General features: G+C 33.9%; 1 protein-coding gene across 3 annotated transcripts in view; it reads right to left on the bottom strand.

Moving 5' to 3' along the window:
* Positions 1-17,961, bottom strand: part of LOC138715359 (CD2 antigen cytoplasmic tail-binding protein 2 homolog) — a 122,743-nt gene extending 104,782 nt beyond the window's left edge. The window contains exons 1-2 of one of the 3 annotated variants that reach the window (XM_069848194.1): positions 16,850-17,418; positions 887-1,033 (exon numbers count right to left, since the gene is read on the bottom strand). Coding sequence is in view for 1 of the 3 variants with exons in the window: in XM_069848193.1 (XP_069704294.1) it covers positions 16,850-16,862 (13 nt within the window). In the remaining 2 variants the exon portion in view is untranslated. Of the gene's footprint in view, positions 1-886; positions 1,243-16,849 lie in introns of those variants that run through there. The other 2 variants (XM_069848193.1, XM_069848195.1) reach the window with 2 other exon arrangements.

Below are 17,961 nucleotides of genomic sequence, written 5' to 3'. Positions count from 1 at the left end.
AGCTCATGCTGTAAACCTGCTGCATTCCCATGTGGGCTGTATTTTATAATTTGGGTGCGCAACTTGAGTCCATAGCTTGAATAAAATCGATTACACATGTTACACATCGGGTGATGCAAGCAACATGATGCACGGCACATGGCGCATGACACATATCGCCATGTTATTTGATCTAATGAGTCGTTCAGTATTGAGTCATCGGATGATGAAGATCTTCTGCTATAGTCAATAATAAGAATGCGAAGATAAAGGTGTAGGTTTTGGATTCATTGGTTGAAAATCGTGGTGCTTGTAATGTTTTATTGGTAGAGTTAGCATAGCATCCAGACAAATTCACAGAATATTACAGAATGTCGAAAGAATTATTTGAAGATGCGACAAATTGTGAATATTCCTAATAGATGGAAAACATGTATGAGTATTACACAAGCACATGGAATTTTCACTCTGATTTCTGTTGAAGACTTGGGTAGAAATAGTGTTGGTGCTAGGGTTGCCAACTATTTTTGAAGAAAATACGGGAGACTAAGTGGTCTACAATATTTCACATAAAAAATTTAAAAATTATTCAATTCAATTAGCGGTACTAAAAACAATTTTATTCTACATTTTGGCAGTTAGGCTTAAATTAAAGTATTTTGAGATATTTTACCTAGCGTAATAGTTTCAAACAAATTGTAAAAATTCCCTACATGAGTAGTTGAAGTTGACTGTGATTTGCAGTTCTGATTTGATTAGATGTGTCGCGTTCCTGTTTCGAACATCTGAGGATGGTGAGACCTCATATGTGAATATATGTATATATCAATGTTAACAGTATTCAGAAACTGTTGTTGAATAAGGCCATAAAGTTATTTAAATATGTGCTCCTGCATATATGACTTACCGGTATATGTCTAAAATGCAGGTAGTAGGCCATTGACGATACAATGAGGAGAGTTCGGCTGGCACCGTGGATCGTGTCCCAGAATAGCTCAGTTGGAAAGAGCGATCAGCACACAGAGCTGAGAAGTTCTGGATTCGATTTCCAGTGCTGGAACGAATTTTTCTCAAAATTAATAGGTATCTACATGTTGACTACTAACAAAAAATAGTAGTCTTGATTATTCAATGAGGATGCGAGACCTTATATACGGATGTATGTATATATCTGTTCACTTACTGTTCATAAGAGAAAACACTCTTTGTATAAGCTTAGATGCACATTTCAGTGCATCTCTGGAACAACAGAATCCAACATATAAATCACCTTCAACCATGTAAAAATTAAATGTTTCAATTCATTTTTACATTATACAAAAATAAGGTAGAAAAAGGCTCGAAGAGAAGAGAAATGCTGAAGTCAGGAGGTTGTTAAAAATTAGATGGTGCCGTATGTTCAAAAATGGGCGAACCAATGTCCATGATGAAGAGAGAAGTGATCAACCGAGTATCGTGAATGCAGACCTGATTCATTTGGATGACGAAAGGATTAGAGCAAACCGCAGGTTTACCATATCAGAGCTTAGTGAGGATTTTCCACAGATTAGTCGTACTCTTCTGTACAAAGTGATTACCGAAGATTTGGGCTACTGGAAACTTTCTGCCAGATAGGTGCCTAAACTTCTTTCTGAGGAACAAAAGGCTCAGCGGATGGGAGCAGCACTGTCCTTTCTTGAGTGTTACGAAAGAGAAGGTGATGCTTTTCTCGATCAGAGTGTGACAGGAGATGAGACTTGGGTGCAGTATGTGAATGCAGAAACAAAGCTTCAATCAATGCAGTGGGGCCATACTCACTCCCCGAAAAAATTTACAAAGTGTCGTCAAACACTTTCCATGAGGAAACTTATGGCAACTGTCTTCTGGGACAGAAAAGGAATTTTGCTAGTGGAGTTCTTGGAGAGGAATGCCACAATTAACGCTGAGCGTTACTGTAACACACTAACAAACTTGAAAAGGGTCATTCAAAACAAACATCGTGGCATGTTGTTATCTGGGGTGATTTTCCTGCATGACAACGCCCGACCGCATACAGTGCGTCGTACTGCAACCAAACTGCAAGAGTTCAACTGGGAAGTATTGGATCATCCTCCCTATAGCCCAGATTTGGTGCCTAGCGATTACCATCTCTTCATGCACATGAAGACGTGGCTTGGCTCGAAGTGCTTTAACGATGACGAAGAGTTGAAAACCAGCATCATAGGTTGGCCGAATTCTATGATTGCGGAATTTCAAAGCTCGTCAAACGCTACAACAAGTGTCTCAATGTGACTGAAAACTGTGTGGAAAAATAAATTAAAGTGTACAATTTCAAGCGTATTGTAACCCAATTCTTTAACGTCATTCACAGGTTTGTAAAAAATAAACGGAAGTTACTTTATGAATAGCCCTCGTAGAACAAAGATACATATTGCTTTTTTATATAAAAACATTCTAGCATCCCCAGAAAGAGTAAGTTACATAACTCGTGCTCAGAGGGCATTCCACATAATGTTAAGATATTTTATTAAATAACAGAGTAAAAAGTAAAAAAAAGGAAAAAGAAAAAAGAAGAAGAAAAAACACATATCACAATAATTTAAATTTTCTCTCTAAACAGCAATTTTAATTGATTTTTTTAAATAAGGAGCATTAGTAAATTGTGTATTTGGGAATTTAGCTATTAAGTTATCATGTTATAAAGCCTTGGACCGAAGTTGCTACTGTGATTATATGCTACAGTTATGATACATTTAGGTTCTGTTAAGCATAATATATGTTTTTTGATCTTTTGGTTTTATATTTATGTCAGTGATGTCAAAGCAAGCGCATTTTTCTGACCTTGACGTCGTGCGCAGGCATCAAGCGCTAAGTTGGAAAGAGAAGGGTTGTGTATATGAATAAGCAGCCTATAGGATTAAGAAAACACTGGTGCACAAACTTCAAACGGAATGTGACATTTTATGTCGTTATTTTTATATGGCTTCTTTCTGTTTGATATTATCTATATTGTTTGTAAAACAAAAATACTAATACCAATTTCTTAATATTGCAGTTGTGTTTTAAATGTTAATAACATAATAAAGAGATAAGAAGGAATATTCACATAAATTCCATACTGTACTGTACTATACTGTACTAAATGGATGAAACATGTCATTCATAAAGAAAGTGATATCCCAAAAAAAGAGATTGAGTATGACATGACAAGTTGTAATTGATATTGATGATACCTTTAGCCCTATAAAAATAATCAATCAACTAATCAAAAAAATATTACAGTACAAAGCAGTTACCTAGGTGCAGTATATGTTTTAAGTGTAACTAATATTCCATAACAAAACTCTTATCGCATTATGCTTTTAAGGTGATATTGGTGAGCAACTTCCTATCATCAGAATATTAAATTATTTTCTCGAAACGTGCTGAAGCTATAGAGCTGACATTTTTACAACACATGGGGAGGTATCTTTTGCTTATGATGTAACAGTAGTTGCTTTGTTAATAATTCATTTCCATGCGAATATTTTCAAAACTTTTAATACACTATCTTCAGTAATACGCATTTACGGTATATTAAATTAACGAAAACATTCTGTAAGGCTACTAAATAAATAGGCCTATATCTGAAAATTTCACTTTTCTACAAAGAAAGTTGAGAAAATACGGTATTTCTTTTGGACAAAAAAATCAAACTTGTGAAAAATGAACATTAAAATTAAAACTTATATTTTTATAATGCATTTATACTTCCAGACAAATCTAAAAATTAACATGGATACAGTTTTAATAAGTTCTCTTCCCTTTATCTATTGAATCAGTGCTGGCCATCCCTGAACATAGCTCGGCCAAGCGGCATATACTACTTCTTTCGTCTGTCTCTTTCCTTTCCGCTGTAAACTGCTCAGGCTCTCCTCAGCTCTAAAGCGCGCGCTTGTTCCTGTGGGCATCAATTGACATGACTGATTTATGTGAATATAAATTAAATATATTTCGGTTTTTATGTACGAAATTCAATAATACATTGTTATGAATTTGATGGAAGTCAAATACTTTAAATCCTGAATACAACAGTTCTGAAGGGTAATCAAGAATTTATTAAGGCATAATTTTATTATTCTTTTCTGTAGCAGTTATTGGCATGAGGGAGGTACTATTAGCACTGTATTAACTTCGCACTTTCTTAAACATCAACCATAGTACACCAACTATTTACTTTTCTTACACATACTGCTACCACCACTAAAAAGTTTTGATCAACACTTCAACCATTAATGCTTCATTATACTACTCTGATTGCTCTCTGCAATTCTTTTAGTTGGTTATTTAACGACCCTGTATTAACTACTAGGATATTTGGCATTGATTGTATTGGTAATAGCGTGATGGTATTTGGCAAGATGAGGCCGAGGGTTCGCCATAGATTACCTGGCATTCGCATTCGTCTTATGGTTGGAGAAAACCTCGGAAAAAAGTACCAGTAATGAGCACAAGCTGGAATCGAACCCATGCCCAAGTGCAACTTTGGATCAGCAGGATCCTTGTCCTTGTAAGCTTTTTATTTGTTATACACATTAATGGTAACATTTTCACAATTCACTTTTTTGCTTTAAAAACCCAACAATTATTGTGTCTACTTACTGACTGATGTCCACGTTTGTCTTCAGTGATATCGTACACCGCATCATAGAATAATGAATCCACAGAGAACTTGATTTCTTCTTTTGACTTTTCATTGAAAAATATTCCAGCATAAACTTTTCAGAAATATTCTCTACTTTTGTTTTTTACACCACTCTTCAAACTTCTTATATTCCTCTTCATACCTCTGTCGCGATTTTGTTGGAATTAATAAATCAGTACAGCTGTTAATGCAATACCATTGACACTTATATTTATAAATAGTCATGGTGACAATACCGACAATAATATTCTTCAAATGTTTCTTGTACATGGCCCTCTATATGAATCGATCACCTACAAAGCAAATGTATATAGCTTCAAATGTTTCTCGTACAAGCCCCTCTATATGAATCGATCACCTACAAAGCAAATGTATATAGCTGGCAATAAAAATTTTACATTTAGACAATATTCAATTTTAGATTATTTTTTTTTAATCAAAGTGGATAAAACTTTGTACGATACACATGTCGTAACTTCATATTACAATAGTAGACTGGTTATCAAACTCGGCCTGCAGCCTTGTTTGGTGTGTTGTGTGCATTTATAATCGTTAGTTGAGTGTTTAGTTTTGTGTTGTGGGTTTATAATCGTTTTCTGAGTGTTTCATTTACACAGAAACATTTGCATAGACCTAAAAATAGTGAAATAAGTATAGTTGTAGTGTTCAGTTTATTTATAGTTGTTATATTTAATTGGCTAAGTTGTTAATTATGCCTAGGAAGAAAAATATTAGATCTGTACTTAGTTCTGCTCTGAATGAAAGAAGATGGGGTCCTAAAAGAGTGAAACAAATTGAGAAAAATTTCTCGTTTTTCATGAAATTGTAGCTTAATATAGGTGTTCAAAGTGGCCACCATCAGCATCCAAAAACTATTGATGCCGCCGAACTGCTCCACGAACTAAGTTCTGTAATGTGTCCAGTGTCATAGCTGCACATGACGTTAAATTTTGATTTGTTCTCGTAGCACATCCAGTGTAGCTGGCATTTCCTGATAAACAACATCCTTTAGGGTCCCCCATATGTAGAAATTGGTGTTAGGTCTGGGGACTGTGCTGGGTACTCGACAGCACCTCTTCGACCTATCCATTAAGCTACAATTTCCCCGAAAATGAGAATTTTATCTGAATTTGTTCTAAAGTTATTTATAAACAAATAGTGTATACATTTTTTGGGCTAATCTGTATTTTAAGTCATGTTATGTTACACTGCATGTATTAATATAGTGCAATGTCTCTGCCATAGTAATCAGCCACTGTACACTCACCTTGCTGTACAGCATTCTCTACAAGCATCGATGAATCTTTGATGGCACGACGAAATGTCAGGTGTGTTATAGGACAAGACAGTGGATCTTTATAGAAATAGAATTCCTTTATTTTTATATCAGACATTCTTTAAACAGTGAGTAGGTCTTAGAATGGTAACAGAACTAACTTCAGATCAAAAATGAACAAATATTTTAAATATCTTAATATCAAATCTTTTACCTAATATAAAATAATAACTTGTTCAGTAACTAACAGAAACCATTCTTTCAGTAACAATTATCTTAGTAGATTGCCCTTAAGGCGAAGATATTTGAGCTTTAGTTTCTTTAATGATAGATAATTAGAAAAAATTAAGGCTCTGTTTTGAATGATGTAACAGGCATGACATGGAGTAATAGATCTGACAGGTAACAGACATGACAAAGCAAACATAAGCATGTGCGAACCTAAAGTTTTTTTTTTTTTCTTAAAAATCTCCAAAATAGCAACTTAGCTACTGCACACGTGTACTATTATGTCCTCTTGATCTTGACTTTATATCCTGTTATTTGTGGAAAACACAACACTAACAGATCTGACATAGTAAAAATGCATGCTTAGACTAAAACACAAAGCAAGAGTATGACACACAAACTCGCCAAATCAAAATGGATGAACATAGCAGTACAATCAAGATGGTTTTTGTGCATCATCTTGGCTTGTGCTAACACCTGTGGGATTTATTTTTCAACTGTGTACCCATAGGAACAGAATGGTGTAACAGAGCTGACTGATTTACTGGACTAGAGTAATTATGCAATCATATACAGTGAAACCTCTCATTTACAGACATCGAAGGGACGTAACAATCTGTCTGCATCTGGGAGGTGTTCTTTATTGGGAGGGAGGCTCCCCAATGTAACAGTAAATTTATAATAACTTATACATTATGTATTTCTTCATGCTTTAAATGAAATGTATTACTGTAGTTTAATTCTAAATATAGTATACTACAGTAAATTCTTTGCAACTTTCAACTACAGTAGATAAGACTGAAAAAGTAAAATACAGTACTATGCCATGCAATTTTATTCTAGGTCTACAGTTATGCAGTACTGTAATTTACTGTTTTCAACTTAACCTTTACGTTCAGGTGCCATGTCTCTCGAAACAGAACAACTGATTGAAGTGAAGAGAATAATCCTACTAGCCCTATCATGTGTCGAATACAATTTCACCTTGGACCCATCAGACAGGTTAAATTTTATGACTTTGTTTATCCACCCGCTTCCAGGCAACAAGGGGTAGCCGGTTGGGCTAGTGGTAGCCTACGAGACCCTTATTGTCTTCTTTCATGGTAAGGAATTTCTGTACAGTTCTCAAAACTAAATTTTCCATTTTTGTAACACATTAGGTTTTGAAATCAAAGTTCTGTCCGCAGTCAGGAGGTAAAGCAAGCTTTAGAACTGTGAAACAGCTGTCCGTGTCCATGTCTGAGAGTGTCTGTAAATGAGAGTTAAATTGATCATTATTTCTATATTATTTCAGTTGGGACATAAAAATCTGCCCTATATGAGGAGTGTCCGTATCTTGGAGGCGTCCGTAAGGAGAGGTTTCACTGTATAAGGAAATATAAAGTCAGACATAAATGAAGAAGTTTTGAAGAAGTTTTGATAATATCAAATGTTCATAATTGATTAAATGGCGATCTTACTCGTGTTAATTGTGTAAGCATTTGCGGCTTACAGCTGTTTCGGTGCTTCTTCACACCATCCTCAGAGCCTACTAGATCTCGGCGTCATCTCGAACTTCGCTGCCTGTTGTGTGGGTGCGTTTGATGATTTAATCAATTATTTATATTCAAGTGTTAAAAGTAGTGTACGAAAGATTCAACATGGATCAAATGTTTCTTTAATTTTTTTTTTCTCAATTACATTATTAAACAGTGCTTTATCTGTACATAATCGTGCTCCATTTTAAATACTTAACTAGTATGAACACGGGATTTTAGCTGTTACTGTGAGAATTTTATTTTATTCTTATGAAATATTTCACATCAAGGAAATAATTCTTGTGACGTTTACTACATTAGTATTGAAACTACTCACTGTTAGGAATTTATAACTCTATTGTTACCGATGTAAATGCAATAATTGGAAGGATATGAATTGATGGACCTCATTTGTTATACAAATTCTGCAAATGACACTTCTACAACCTAAAGCAAGAAAAAGAGCTAGTGGCGTACTAGTTGGCATCAAAAGAGAATAACTTTAACCTTCAACATTATTAAACAAATGGCTGAGGAAGACAAATCTGAAGTAACGAATATATTATGCAAATCTGACTTTCAGGTAGAAGCTCCCTGTGAAGCAGGCATAATATATTCATTACTGTAGGTACGTTAACAGAAAGCCACAATTTACGTCACACAGAATTGTGTGCACTCAAAGTTGGGTTTCTGGCGTCTTGTCAGCCCATTTGAGTTGTGTGGATATAAAGGGAAGAATTGTGACGGTGTCTTGTATAGTTCCTGGAGTAGCTCAATCAGTAGAGCATTCATGCGCTAAGCAAAGGGTCCCACGATCGATACCCGGCCCAGGAACAATTTTTCCCTTGAAATTATTCACAAATCTGAAATTTGTAAAATAGAACTTTGGATAAATAACACTTCAAAATGTATGGCATATACCCCCCCCCCCCAATAACAAACCCAATTTGGACAATATAGTAGTTACACCAAAGACTCTCATAATTGGAGACTTCAGTGGTCATTCTAAAGAATGGGGATATGTAGGCATCAATTCTGTTGGCCGTTCAATAGAAGATTTTCTTAACACCCAATCAATCCAATTATTATTCAACCCAGAAGATCCTCCAACATTTCTTCATTCCCATGAAACATCTAATCCAGATTTAACTCTAATATCTTCAGACATATATAACAAGGCAAGCAGGAAAGTTTTGGAAGACCCTGGACTTGGCCACAGAATCATTGTTACTTCTATTTTACTACCATCAGAAACCTACAAACAAATCTTATAACAGATGTTCTTGGAATTTTAAAAAATCCAATTGGACTAAATTCAGAGAAGACCTAGAAAATAACCTCTCCATTAATATGAACGAATCCCCAGAAAAATGTAACAATATAATTTGTGCAACTATAATACCGGTACTAAAAGGAGCAAAGAAATGGGTGCCCCGAGGAAAGATCCCAAGCTACAAACCTTTCTGGACAAAAGATTTAGAAACATTAAAAAAAGATTATTTCACACATAACAATAAATATTATACACGAACTGAAGGATTACCAATGGGTTCACCTATATCAAGTATATTAGATGAAATCTTCATTCATAATATAGAACAAACACATATCTTTGAAAAATATTGGAGTGCAAAAGGTCAAATGACTTTATTGTCAAACGCCTGGCATTAGAAAACAACACAAAAAAACAACAACAACACACATATTAAACACTGACAACAACAAACACGCAGAGAGAATAATGTACTGGCATCGATATGTAGATGACATACTGTAATAGTCCTATATAATGGAAACAAAAGACAAATAGAGAACCTACATCAATAACTCAACAAAATACATCCCAAATTAAAGTGTATAATAGAAACAGAACATAACCAAGCTATAAATTTCTTAGACATCACCATAACCAAAACAAATAACAGACACGAATTCAAAATATACAGGAAGCCCACCACAACTACAACACACATACACAATTCATCAAACCATCCCATACAACATAAACATGCAGCTTTCCGTACAATGACATACAGATTAATTACCATACCAATGAACAATGATAACTATACTGAAGAACTAAACACAATAAAATATATAGCACAAGACAATGGATATACCCTAACATGATAGACACACTAATAAAAAAGACAAAACAAAAACAGAACAAACCAACACAAACACCACGCGAGAATAAATACATAACATTAACATATCACAATACCAATACTCACAAAATTGCAACTTCATTCAGAAAACTAAAAATGCAAGATAGCATACAAAACAAATAACACAACACAGAAATATCGAAATAATCACATTAAACATTCAAATAAATATAATTCAACTGGGGTTTACAAACTAAAATGCAACAGTTGCCCACATTTTTTCATAGGACAGACAGGAAGAAACATTCAAACAAGGTATAAAGAACACATTAAAGCTATAACCAAACCACACATCACATCAAATTACGCACAATATATTATCAACAATAATCATGACTACAATAATATAGAAACAGATATGGAAATTCTACACATCACACCAAAAAGTCCATAGTTAAACATCTTAGAACAATACGAAATATACAAACATACAATAACACACCCACAACATATACTTAATACACAAATACAGTTCAATACCCACACATTATTCGATATCATGATACATAACACACAAACAAACACCCCCCACCATAGGAGCAACACACCCCCACCCCTACAACTGACGAATGCAAATGACAGTATGCAAGATCAACAGGAACATTAGTAGTTCGTAGGACACTGAAGATGACACAGAACCGGCGTCGAAATGGGCCGTCTGTCTAAGGCACATAACCTTTTTTAAAAATTTTAACACTTTTAATGTGTCGTTAAACAATTTTAAGTTTTTTAAACAAAGTGTCAATGACATTAAAATTAGCTCGTGATACAGCCAGAAAACAAGCAGAAGAGAACAGTAATAGAGACAATTTTATAGACTGGAAGCTTGTAAAGTGGCCACATTTAAGAAAGATGTACTCTCAGCCAAAAGGCAAAGTTTTAACAATTTCATCTCTAAAATGGACTATAGAAAAGATGGTATAAAAGCTTACCCGAATTTATATCTAATATCACAAAGAGTAATCCACCAAGTAACTCACTCATAATTTACAAAAATACACAACTAACAGACCCCCAGGTTATTGCAAATGCCTTACATATACCTACAATAATACATAGGATCACAACAACTCACAAAATGTTAGAAAAAAAAAACATGAAAAAAATATGAAGGTGAACAAAAGAAGTGTGTTTACATGAAACACAAGAGAAGTGTTTGTTGATAGTTTCACAATCCATGAACTAGATGCAGCTATTGGGACTCTTAAATCGAATGAAGTCCCCGGTCCAGATTTAATTCATTCAGAATTTATCAAGAACCTTAGAGACAAGTGTAAAAAACCATGCTGAACTTTTTACAGTGCCTGCTAACTGGAAAAAAAGCATTACCGGTATTATACCCATTTTGAAGAAAGGTAAAACTTCATCTAATATTAATAACTACAGACCTATTTCTCTGACAAGTCAGATATGGAAAATATGGAAAGAATGATTGCTGCACGTCTCAATTGGTTCCTTGAATCCAACAACTTGTTTTCAAAACAGCAGTCTAGCTTTATACAGTACCACTCACCCAGTGGTGATATTCAAAAAGTTTAACAATCTGTTCTCTCATGTATGTAAGCTTGTAGAAAAATTGCATAAAATAGGAATCTGAGGTAATACGCTCTGTTAGTTACAAGACTTCATCACACAGCGATTCAGCACAGTTAAATATCTATCATATTTTTCAAAATACAAACAAACAGCTATGGGTGTACTTCAAGGAGCAGTGTTGAGTATAACATTATTTAATATATTTATCAACGATCTTCCCAGATCTTTGGCAAAGAAGTAAAGTTTACATTATTTGCTGATGACCTCCTCATCTGGGTTTCAAAACCAAAGAATAAGCTCAAGCCATTGGAAACCCAAATTAACACAGCATGACTAAATTGGAATATTGGTGCTCTACTAACCTAATGCAAGTAAATGCAGTCAAAACTAAATATCAAATATTCACAAATGTCACTAAACATAACATCAAGCTTAATCAACTTCCCTTACAAAGAGCAATCAATTCACAATATCTAGGAGTCATATTTGATACCGGTAACAAATTATCTTGGAATGATCATATTAATACTGTAGTAGAAAAAGCCCAAAAGAGATTAAATCTGTTAGAAAGATTAGCTGGCTGCAAATGGGGAAGCCAGAGACGTACACTAAATTCCACATATATGTACATGAAACCTGTCCTCAAATATTGTAGTGAAATACTCATCACATGCACCCCACAACAATGAAATAAAATAGAACAATTTCAAAACCAAGCACTACGTTTAATTATAGGTGCAGTGAAATTCACACCAATAGATTCAATGAGACAACTTACTCAACAAAAACCACTGATACACGAGTTTCAAGAACAAGCAGAAATCCGGTATGAGAAATTAAACAGACTGTCTAATGCAGATTATTGGAGAAAATACAAAATCTTGCCTACTAAATTAAACACACAAGAAGGATTTATGCAGAAAGTTAAAAGATTACAAACGCATCTCATTCCCCAAACTAACATTGAAATGTCACAAATCCGACAAAATCCCTTGGAATACATAAATATTCAAACAGGAAACAACTTATTGGAACCAAACCAAACCAAACGCTCTTTTCTTAAACACATCCAAAACAACTGTTTTTCCGTTTTCACTAAGATCCAGTGGTCTTAAATCTCCTCAATCTTCTTTTAGGCCAATATTCATCATTCTGATTGTTCTTCCCAAAATTTTATTGTGAATGTCCCATATTAACCGAACAGAAGTTAAGTATTTAGGCATTACAATCGACCAACATTTACGATGGAATAAACATAGTACATATTTATGCAATAGATTACGTAAAACAATTTATATCTCTGTTATACTTCGGTCATATTTACCAGCTAATAATTTACGTCTCATTTATTTAGCTTTATTTCAATCCAGTCTTCAATATGGAATTTTAGGATGGGGAAATGATTGTAATTCTAATCTCACTCCACTAATACTTATTCAGAAAAGAATAATTAAAATATGCCTTAATAAACCAATTGCTTACTCATCCGAGCTTTTGTTCACTGATTTTAATGTTTTGAAAATTAAACAGATTTATTATATTGCCTTATTAAACTTAATACATAAAAATCGTAATAAATTCAAATTGTATCATCATAAATATGGAACTAAAAGATCCGATTTTATACGACTAGAGGAACCAAAGTGTTTCACAAGCACAGCTCTTAGCCATGGTACCTACTTTGGTCCAAGGTTATATAATAAAATAATTGAAAAATACCCGAATTTGGAATATTTTTTATCAGAAATTTCAAAAGTAGCGTTAGGAATTTAAGTTTTAAAGAATATATGAATGACCATTTGTTAAAAGGGCACATGTCCATTAGGGTAAACTTTTCAGTATTAACAAAAAACTGATTTGTATCCATATTTTGCTCATTTCGCAATTACTGCACAACTCAGGACATAGTATTTATGTTCTTGAAAATGGCCATGGACTTGAAATCTCTTAAATTTAACAAATTGGCACTTCAATTACACTTTGAAAGTCACGGATTTCTGCCCTTTTAACAAATGTTGAAAAAACTTACAAGTGATGTTAATTTTAAAGACTCATTTATTGGTTTTCTTATTTTTACAACACAGTAAACTTTTCAGTATTAACAAAAAACTGATTTTTATCCATATTTTGCTGATTTATTAAATACTGCACGACTCAGAACATAGTATTTATCTTCTTGAAATTGACCTTGGACTTGAAATCTCTTAAATTTAACAAATTGACACTTCAGTACACTTTGAAACTCAAGGGCTTCTGCCCTTTTAACAATGTTGAAAAACTTACAAGTGATGTTAATTTTAAAGACTCATTTATGGTTTTCTTATATTTTACAAAAATATCTCTTTGTTACAATTTATTGTTTAAAGATAGTTTTTCAATATCATAATCTTCAGCAAGAACTCTAGCTGCTGGTTTCCTCACTCATAACAGGACCCTGCAAAATGTATATATATATATAAAATTCCCGGTGACCATCTTCCACATACTGAATAATTTTTTGAAGGTCTCCTACTTTTTCCTTTTTTAAGGGCACTTTATCTATAGGATAACTTACATTCTAAGCTAGTTCAACATGTTGTTGTAGGCCAACATTAAAGGTATGTTTGACCAGACCGTTAATGAATGCCATTGCCACAATATAGCCAGGAGTATCTGAATCATAAATGAAATGATGCAGTGAAGTTATGCCAAAATGGACCCTCTCATCCCTCCGATTCAATGAACTTTCCAGGGAAATAGCTATTCTCTTATAAAACTTTGTCCACCAGTCTTTAAAGTTTAAAATAGTATAACTATCTACTTCTCTCACAGTAAATTTTTGTGTGGTGCTACTTTCTATTATTAGTTCTGTTAACTGGTGTACAGTATAAATTCTATCTGTCTTTTCCAACCTCCTCTTCACTATATTGAAATCGCGGTCACAAGGGAGATAACTATGTCCCCTTGTGGGAAAGAAGTGTTGAATTATTTTCAATTGTTTTGTGTCAGTTAATGCTACGAGTAGTCTGGAAAGAGGGTGATTTTTGTTCTGTCCGACACAATTGTCACTAAACAACCGGACTACTTCAATATGAGCAGGCAAATAATGTTGTAAATAATCTAACAAATATGAATACACTTCGTCTGGACCTTTCTTGGCTTGTTCCTCATGATATAAATAGAATACAGCTTTGTTTTTCTTTATATCATGTACGCAGAACAAATTTACTGTCAATTGCCTCAGATAAAAAAGATCTTGAACTAGAACTTTTGGAAGTGAAACATTCATCATATAATCAAAAGACAGTGATAGAACATTATTGTTAAGCCCTTTTAGTTCATCCAAGAATTCTTCTCTAAGTGCAGCATGAAACTTTTTACTTTTTCTATTATGCACAGCAAGATCTGCTATAGCACAGCATTTAGCAGCATCATTAATATGTGGTGATTTGATTTTAAGTTTTAGCTCTTAACAAGTGCAACAGCAATCAACTTGTGGCTGACCAAACTTATAATTAAAATTCTCCTTGAATATTTTACAGAAGCCACTATAGCTGAGCTTAGCATCTGGATGTTTTTGTCTGAACAAGTTATACATCATTTTAATAGTCAAATCTGCACTTAGATAACGATCTACTTTTCCAGTATAGTGAGTTTCTTTTAATGGAAATGAACTTATATGTTCATGAATTTTGATTTTTATATCCACTGGAAAAGAAAAACTAACATGTTTACCTCTCCTATCAGTAAGGCTTTGTCCCTTCAGCTTTAAATTTCTGAGACGTCTAACACTCTTAGCAGAAACAGCATATAGTGAAAGAAATGACTTCAAACATACCTGGATGGGTTGAGTACCCAATAACACATGATACTTAAAAGAGGTTCTATCTAATTTTTTTTCACCTTGTCGTAGACGATTACGTGCTATGTCTTGCACATCTATTAAACCCTGCAGAAATATGTCTTGTTCATTCTTTGTTTTAAGAGTGTAAATTTGTTTGAAGATTTCCACGTAATCATCATCTCCAATATTCTGTGTGCACTGCATTCTGCATCTACAATGATAATATTATATTATGATTATTTTGTACTTTGATGGATATAAAAATGGTGCCAATGATAAATAAAAGTTAATCATTAGCGTGTTCATAGTCTATAATATGTGCAATGGAATTATTAAAGCTAATAATAATAATAATAATAATAATAATAATAATAATAATAATAATAATAAGAAGAAGAAGAAGAAGAAGAAGAAGAAGAAGAAGAATAACAATACCAATAAAAAATAATATGCCTACATTCAAACCACCTAAATATAAGGACTACGCTAAGTTACTAATATTGAAATATTAAATTACCTGCAATTTTCACCAACTGTTTTGGCATCTATTTTCTTTCCAGAGTAATTTGTGTAAGCTTCTCCTTTCAGTCTTGCTTGTTTTACAACATTTCTTTTATAACTTTGAGGATTGGCTTTTCTTTTTCCTCCAAGAGAAAATTCATCTTCTTCTGTAGAACTCATGATGCTTAATGATGTTGTTCAAGGTTTGAAACTTTGAAGTTTACAACAATGCAAATTCCACACAGCGTGAGTGGGTTTTGATTGGCCTTTGATCTAACTGGTGATATTTGCTCCCAACTTAACAATACAACTAATTATTGTTTAAAAGGCAGATGTCCAGGACATCTGACTTTTTAACAATATCTCAAGATCATTACAGCATTTTTAACTTATTTGTAACTAAGATATTGCTGCCCTTTTAACATAGAATGATGTATTTACCCTTATAGTTTCATTATCTGTGAAAAAGTAAAAAAAACAAAAAACAAAAAAAGTGACATCTGCCCTTTTAACAAATGCCCATATTATGTTCATTTAATATGTGTATGTATTTGTATGATTTAAATTGTTAAAAATGGAATTGTGTTTTTAAAGTTAATTTATTCCTATAATTTTTTTTTCCTTGACCCACTTTGTGTCAAATAATTATCTCTGTTTGTGTTAAGTACGAGTATGTGTTTAGAACTCCCTGAGCACGAGTTTTTTTTACTTCTTCAGGGAAGAATTAAGACTGTATTTTTGTACATGTTATTTTACTAACAATAAACAACAATAAACAATTGTTAAAAAAATACAAATCCAAATGTAGCAAAACAATTAACATTAGAAACAATTAATAGCAAATATCGTTGTGAAACTTGGCTACACATTTACAGTGATTCATCTTTATAAAACGATTTTGATGCTGCAGGAGCTGGAGGAACTTGTAAATTTTTCTCCTTCTATAAAGAAGTCAGGAAGGACTCCACAAACTGTGATGGAGGAGTTGAAGCTGTATGCACTATTCTAACCAAACTACTTCAAATAAAAAATAAATTGTAATTTTTTTTCCTTCTATAAAGAAGTCAGGAAGAACTCCACAAACTTTGATGGAGGAGTTGAAGCTGTATGCACTATTCTAACCAAACTACTTCAAATAAAAAAATAAATTTTCCAAACCTGTAATCTTCATTGACTCAAAAGCAGCTATACAAGCTACAGCTAATAATAGTTCACAGAAAACTGACACAACTTCTCAGTGCTGCACCCTCATCAAGAAGCTCCAAAAACTGGCAAGAAAATAGTTCTGCAATAGGTTCCAGTGCACTGCGGCTATACAGGTAATCAATTGGTGGGTCAACTGGCTGCAAAAGGCTGCACCCTAATAGAAAAACATATTACTGAAAAATCATTTATTTCTGTCATATTAAATTAAAAATTTCAATACAAACAACAATTTTTGAACAAAATAAAGGAATCGGCTAAAGATAACTCATGGGAACCCCTCCTCCAAAATTTAAAGATCATCCCTGAAGAACCAAGAAATTCAGCACTGATAGCCTTCCGTCTTCTGACCGGGCATGATTGTTTGGCAGCTCATTTATATATAATTGGCATCTCCATCTCACCCAATTGTGTGTTATGTGGAAAGGACGTAATCATGGATAAGCACCACCTGGAAAATTGAGAAGCCTTGCCTGTTCACCTCAACACCACGGAAAAATATTCGACTGCAAGATGGCTGATGGCTTCATTGCCATTATAGCAGAACTTTGGCTACCTACCAACCAACCAACCAACCTTACTTACTTACTTACTTGCTTACTTACTTACTTACTGGCTTTTAAGGAACCCGGAGGTTCATTGCCGTCCTGACATAAGCCCGCCATTGGTCCCTATCCTGAGCAAGATTAATCCATTCTCTATCATCATATCCCACCTCCCTCAAATCCATTTTAATATTATCCTCCCATCTACGTCTCGGCCTTCCCAAAGGTCTTTTTCCCTCCGGCCTCCCAACTAACACTCTATATGTATTTCTGGATTCGCCCATACGTGCTACGTGCCCTGCCCATCTCAAACGTCTGGATTTAATGTTCCTAATTACGGCAGGTGAAGAATACAATGCGTGCAGTTCTGTGTTGTGTAACTTTCTTCATTCTCCTGTAACTTCATCCCTCTTAGCCCCAAATATTTTCCTAAGCACCTTATTCTCAAACACCCTTAACCTATGTTCCTCTCTCAAAGTGAGAGTCCAAGTTTCACAACCATAAAGAACAACCGGTAATATA

This window comes from Periplaneta americana, chromosome 15 (genome assembly GCF_040183065.1).
Source record: "Periplaneta americana isolate PAMFEO1 chromosome 15, P.americana_PAMFEO1_priV1, whole genome shotgun sequence".
NCBI lineage: Eukaryota > Metazoa > Arthropoda > Insecta > Blattodea > Blattidae > Periplaneta > Periplaneta americana.
The sequence above is the reverse complement of the archived record's forward strand: the minus strand, read 5'-3'. Positions and strand labels throughout refer to the sequence as shown.